The sequence below is a fragment of the Photinus pyralis genome, unplaced genomic scaffold, assembly GCF_008802855.1.
Source record: "Photinus pyralis isolate 1611_PpyrPB1 unplaced genomic scaffold, Ppyr1.3 Ppyr1.4_LG6, whole genome shotgun sequence".
NCBI classification, from domain to species: Eukaryota; Metazoa; Arthropoda; class Insecta; order Coleoptera; family Lampyridae; genus Photinus; species Photinus pyralis.
This window is the reverse complement of record NW_022170663.1, coordinates 12,649,315-12,656,443: the sequence shown is the minus strand read 5'-3', so window position 1 is coordinate 12,656,443 and position 7,129 is coordinate 12,649,315. Positions and strand designations below refer to the sequence as shown.

The 7,129-nt window shown below is 39.6% G+C and overlaps 1 protein-coding gene across 1 annotated transcript; it reads left to right on the top strand.

Moving 5' to 3' along the window:
- Positions 1-6,733, top strand: LOC116174477. The gene is made up of 5 exons (XM_031492409.1): positions 1-49; positions 720-1,033; positions 3,905-4,247; positions 4,313-5,666; positions 5,833-6,733. Exons 2-5 carry the CDS (start codon positions 744-746, stop codon positions 6,315-6,317), a joined length of 2,472 nt encoding a protein of 823 aa, XP_031348269.1. The 5' UTR covers positions 1-49; positions 720-743; the 3' UTR covers positions 6,318-6,733.
- Positions 6,734-7,129: the final 396 nt, after the last annotated feature.

Sequence of the window (7,129 nt, the reverse complement as noted above, 5' to 3'; positions counted from 1 at the left end):
CAAAACTTTACCGCGATCGACTCTGCGACCTGTTGTGTGTTTCTTTAGGGTGAATAATAAGTATTTCTATAGTAGTTTCCTTAATTAATTTATCGCGCGCGAACTTTTGTTATTGGCGTCGACGATAGGTGCGTTATGTTATTGTTGCCAGCGCGAGTTATTACCTACCCTATACTATAACATTATATTATATAGGTAGGTAGGTATTGTTTTGTACGTAAAGCATGCCGCCATAACGTATATCTATTTTATGCGATTTTTTCGAAAAAGCGCCCCGCGCCAATTCTTTTTTTTTTAGAGTTTTATAGTAGGGGTACTCCAACTAAAAGAATTCGTCATTATGACTCTTTTTTAACGTCAGTTTTTACGTTACATTCACGTCAATAACGCGAAAATGACGGAAATATGTCACAGCACCTGACGTACTTTTGACCTTGACTAAACCTAAAAACGACGAATCCCTTTGCTCCATACCCAACAAAAAAAATTAAAATACAACTATTATTTATTGAAACGAAATGTCTTTACATACGTAAAAGTACATAAACCCAACATAAATCTCATAAATGTAAATTAATTATTAATTCCAAAACTCATATACGACATAATGGAAATGAAGCATATATTAAGCACCATCTTTTAAAGGAGATAAAATACATTTGATTTAATTAATTACCAGTCGTATAAAAAATTTTTATTATATTTTTATACATTTATAGATACGTTTGAGGTTCCATCTTTTGATGACGATCATGGACGACGAACTAATGCTGGTCGAGGAAGGAGGCGCTATCCAGTTGACGGAGGACGTCGATAGCTTTTTAATAGCTTCCAGAAGTTTAGAAGCTTTCGAATTGGGACCGTTGACCGTTACCATAAAGGCTTCGGGAGTAGCTTCGCCTGTACTCAACGTAAAGATGGCATCGCAGCTTCCGACGTACCTCAATATAGATACCTCCAATGCGTCGCTTTTTGAATTCACGTTGTGGGGCTACGATACGGCGCAATTACATTGCGTTCTGGTGTTGCCCAAGTAAGTTTTACCTATTGTTAATAAACTCGGGCTCGTTCGTAATGACCCTGCAGTTTCCATTGAAATGTGGAATGTACTGTCATTGAATTTATAACTATAAATTCAATGGTACTGTGTAACGTACCTTACCTACCTAAAATAAACGAAGCAATGCAAAAATTTATTTGAAATTTCAAACACGCCATACATATACCTACCAAATATTACATGGAAGAGTATACCTGCCGGTAACGTATTTCTAATAAAAACAGGTTAATTAATAACAATATTATTGCCATCTCTACTATAAACATTGCAACAAACAATTTCATTCATATTTTAGGTAAAATTAAATTATGTATGAAAATAATTAGGAGTTCAAAGGTCGATTTGAAAAATAATATTAAATAAAGATGCACGATGTTATGGCATATGGCAACATTGCAAGTAGGAACCCGGAAGGCCATTGCAAGCATATCCGTGGAGGTTGATTCACGTGGTTAGGCAACACATTTAACAGATAACTATTTCAACGAAACCTATTCCGTTGTACTTCTTATTTTGGCTATATATGCATGCAACTAACACATTTCCCGATACTTTAAAAACAAGTTTAGTTGTTCCTAATATCTTTAAAGAAGGCAATAAAGAAGACATTAATAATTATAGACCTGTATCCTTAGTATTACCACAGGCATTGAATAACTAATAATGAGAAGTGGAAATACGTATTCAGTTTTTTAGAGTAGTACGGTCCATCACCGATAGATGGCGATACCGTCGGTTGGCGTTTGGCTCTCTGTTTTTATGGATCACACGATTTTAAATAAATTCCTACAATGCGCGCTTCTTGCGTCTAGAAAAGTCTTAATACATATATGAAAAAAGTAATGAAATGCCATTAAATAATCAAACGCCAAACCCCCACCCGACGGTATCGCCGTACTATCGGTGATGGACCGTACTACTCTAAAACTGTACAAACCGCACATCGTATTTCCACTTCTTATTATTAGTTATTCAATGCCAAAGGTATTACTTAGCTAAATATTTGAAAAAGTGACAAAACAAACGACTAATGAATTTTCTAATTAACACTAATGTTATATCTGTCAATCAATTTGGATTTATGGACGTCAATAAAACAAAAATTATACATTTTAAATTTACATCAAAACTACCCGCAGGATATACAATCAACCTCAATTTCAGAGTAATTGCAAGCGTAACGTACGTACCTCTTGTACTTGCCCAATAATTGCACAAACAGAAAGCCGAATATACTTGGGAATTATTTTAGATAGTAAATTAACTTGGAAGTGACATATAAGAAATTTAAAAAGAAAGAAAACCGTATTCAATTAGCAGAAAAATATTCTTACTAAAATAGTTATTTGTTTCATAAGTACGAAAAATGCACGTTTCCGGGACGAGGAAGGGTGGTGGTGGACGACGCGCGTCAGCGTCGTCCACCAACATTCCGATTTTTTCTCCAACCACTTTTTTACTTACCCAGTGTGTTTGCGCACGCTCTTGTAGTTGTCGTTTGTCGACCACTGCTTCATCTTTTGGGTGCCACTCTATTAATATTTTTTTAGGTTAAGTTAGCCTCCTTATGAAAGTAAACATGAAGTACCTAAATATCTTAGAACAATTCAATATGAACACGAAACATCTTATTTTTGCTTAATCAAATACGACAAGATGTACAATCAAGTAAGTAGCATAAACGGGTACATTTTATTAACGTAAGATTCTTTTTAAGTGGTCGATGACAAGTTTAATTTCGAAATTTACTGGTACAAGTACAGGAAGCATTGGAGTGCATAGAATTAGGTCTAGGATGCTGAACATCTCCTTACTCTTACTTGAAGGTGCGAAACTGTTTACCTAGAAACATATTTTCTTCACAACCAAAGCATGCGGATATAAGCACTGTGCGAAGTTGCCCATATTAGATAATCGTACATGAATTGAATTGCGAAGTTACTTTTCGTCTGTCTGTGTACTGTTTTTTCTATGTTTGAAAGAATGTTCACTTTGATTCAAAAAGTTTAATTAGAAGTGCTACTCCTACATGTTAACTGCGAACATATGTTACCGAAGCTGTAATTTTCAATTCCATTTGTAAATCTGTAAATGTTTTAATGTAAAACAACATTTTGTAGGTAGTTATTTCTTTCACGCACTAAAGCGTAATTTACACGGGATAGTAAAACTATCACAAATTTGTGTCGGAGAGCACTTCCCGATAACTCTCATAATGTAAACGGTGATAGAAGAGCTCGGCCCGGCAAGTCGAAAACTTTCAGGCAAGTCATTCCTGCAATAAAATCTTGCACGTCTAAACAAGTCTTGACGGCGCTTCCTATAGAAAGTTGACATTTATTTCGATCTTGTTGAAAGTTGATGTGCAAGTGCTGATTAATATAAAAGTAGACATGTTTACGGTTTTTGTTAAAGTGACATCTCGAGTCATGTTCTGAATGACAGGTCAATGACAACTATTTGTAATTTTTTGGTTGGTCAAATTACTTTTGCGGACTAGTCCGAAAAGTACCTACTTTTTGGACAGTTACCATGGTGATACTGACGACTCCCCAAATCGCCCATTTTTTGGACCAAAAAGTATAACAAAATAGCGTCTTGTTCAGGTGGTTGGAGAAAAACATCTTTTTAAATCGTCAAGCCTTACAAGCAATTTACTATGCACCCTTGTATTAGCTACGGTCTATGCTGTTGGGAATCAGCTGCACGGAACAATATTAAACCAATTATTAAAATTCAAAAAATGGCCATACGATCGATATGCAATAAACCATTAAAAAATACACTAGTTATTCAAAAATAGTTTATTATTTAATATATACATATATAATTTCTTGCTTGCAGTACGTTGCACGACGTATTGAACGATGACGGCGTCTTCGTGCGAGATTATGTATGCAACCTGGCGGTCGTAAAACAACAGTTTTTAGAAGCATACATATATCCGGCGCTGCAACGTATGCCTTTTGATAGTAAAACGAGGTTGCATTTTTGCGCACCGTTACCGTTGCACGAGTCCGTCTCTACAAAACTTTTTAAAGAGGATTACGACGTGTTTCTGAGAAATTTTAGAGAGGCTTTTGAAAATGATACCTCTTTTAAAAACACGGTGTCCTTTTTTTTTTACATGGCCGGACACGGTAAGAAGGCAAGCAGCCACGACGTGGCAGAAATTTTGACAACATACGTAAGTTATAATAAGACTGATTATGTAAAGCTCTTTATGTTATTATCACCTATTCATTTTCACAGATCCGACGTCAGGAGCTAGTTCAATTAGTGCAGCTGCACTTCGCCGTTAATTATACGGCTGATGCGACCTCAGGAGGACCGATTGTCCTCAATTATAACAACGCCTTCATCAAAAAACTAAAAATTGCCAAATACAGTCAATGGGGTATTCGGCACTCGTTCGCAGGAGGCCACGTGAACGAAGACGACCTTCCCGAAGAGTTACGCCGCCATCGCACGTCATTCGTTCAATTTTACGACGGAGCCGCGCACCTCTCTAAACCGTACCATACCGTCAATTACGCCCTGTATTTATTTTACAATAAATTTAAAGGCATAGCGGCGACCGACGTTTTTGCAAGCAAATGCGAACGCCTGCCTGCTGCATACGCTGGCCATTTAAATTTTTTGAGGCACAGGCACCATACCAGATTTGAGGTGGTAACCAATTACGGTCGGTACAACGAAGCGGCGGAGGTGCTGATGGAACCCTACATTTTTGATGCAATGCGACGTCTTGTCACTCGGCACGGCCTGTTAATTCGGTACGAGAACGAGGTCCTTTGGGCGTCCCGTCTGAATAGAATACGTGGAATTTTAATAAAATTGGCCGAATTTCCGCCAAGTTTTACTTTTGACGAGTTGCGGTTGCTCGCCATTCGTTTAACTGACCTGCAATTTTTCATGTCCGGCTCGACCTTAAAAATAGGGTGCGGATACGGCGTCTTAAAAAAGGTACTTCTGGGCGGGACGATTTTGAAGAGCGTCCACGGACGCGACGGTAGGTCGATAATGACCAAAGCGGAGTTTGGAGACGTCAGGGACATAAACCCCTTTCTTTACGGCGATCTTCCCAAGCTCCTATCCAGAATGTCGCACCTTATATGCGACATAATTGAAGCGTGCGAGCAAAGGAGAATGGCACGCGATGCCCGCCGCAGTTCGGACGATCCGGCGCCTTCTGCCGCCGCCGGTAGAATATACGCGTATCTTGACGCGCTGGCTAGTTATGCGTATAGGACGTACGGACCTGGCATAAAAACAACAACGGCGACGGCTACACCTTCGTTTGATAGACAGTACTACGATGCCAGAATCGGCGCGAGCGTCATTGTCGCAATTATAAATTCGGCGACCGTTGAGGCCGCTCTGAGGGCGCCTACCACCGCGACGGGTCAGTTAATAAAGGCGGCCGTGAGGGTGGAGAACGCCGACTTCAACACGCCCGTCTTTATCGAAGCCTTAGCCACCATCCGCGTCTTCCCATTGCAATTAATAAATGGCGTTGACAGAAACAAACGCATGTGGGCCATAGTCGAAACATCGTCGGCCAATGTTAGGAATATGCAATTGGCAAATACCTACAATGAAAAGTGTAAGTTGTTATTAATAAACAAAATTATGTATACATAATACTTGGATACCACTAACGTGGAATGATGGAGAGAGAGAGGGGGAGGAGGAGGAGGAGGGAGAGAGAGAGAGAGAGAGAGAGAGAGAGAGAGAAAGCGAAAGCGCTACAATTTACTCTTTGTTTGCAGCTTTCATCGCGCGGCCGCGACGTACGTACGGACAACGCCGCCGCTCGGCATCGACGGCTATACCGGCGACGAAGAAACGCAAACTTTTTATTTTGGCCCGTCCATCCGCCTCGTCGCCTCGACCGCCACCGCATGATATACCTTCGACTTCGCGCCGCCCGGATCCTTCCACATCTGACGACGCCGGCGCCCTTTCGCCGCTCCCGCCACCTTCGATCGCCTACGATAAACCAATTTCGAGGTACAGTTCGGAGGACGAAAGAAGAATAGTGCGGGCCGCACTTCAAATGCCGGAACAGATAACGAAAGGCAAGATAGGGTGGCAAAAAATTCAACGTCACGATCCCATGTTATCCCGATTCTCGGCACTTGGACTGAGAAGCGTGTTCATTCGTTTAAAAACGTCCAAACAATTGAATATATATTGCAATAGTGATATTGAAAAGGACATTTTATATAGGTTTGCGGCGAATCTAAGAAAATAATTACAGACTGAGTTTGGTATACCTATATCTTTTTACGACTATTTTGTTGTTTTGACCATTTTTACATTCGCCAGTTAAACACGTTGCTTACCGATTCGCGACTTTGACAGATTGCGATTTGCGAACCACTTTTCTGAAGTGTAGGCGCATTTGTTTCTTCGCGCTTATGGTGTCTCTTGTCTCACTATGGATGGATTCACTACTACTAATACCGACTTCGTAACTATAATAGGTGAGTGCGACGGGAAATGTAAACCGATTCGTCGGCAAAGGTAGCCGCCGCCGGCCCGTGCATGTGAAAAACGAAAGCAACTTTGGTAAACGGCGTAATTGTTGAATAAAAATCTAGCAGATATACTATATTATGTATTTGTAAATTTGTGAATATTAAAAATAGACGTTTTGGCAAATTTTAATTTTTTTTGTTTTAATAATGATTTAAAGTATAAAAATGTTTTGTTTTACCTTTCGCCCAACAATATGCATGGAGTTCTCATCGGTGAGATTAAATAAGAACGTTTACCTATTTGTCATAATACGATCCTTTTGCACTCGCTTCGCTCCTGAATTAACATTAGGAAGGTGAAAATTTGACGGTCTGTGAATAAGTTAGCGAAACATTGGTAAGATTGTCCGTTATTTGTCCAAAAGACCGCAATACAAACGTGAGTGTCTACGTTTTTCGCTCGCGATGAGAAAGGGCGAAGGTATGCTTTTCTTACTTTTTAAAAACCCGGATTCTCTTGCGAGATGCGGAGAAGGGGATGGTATGCTTTCATTACTACTTTTGCATAAATTCGATGCTATGTTTT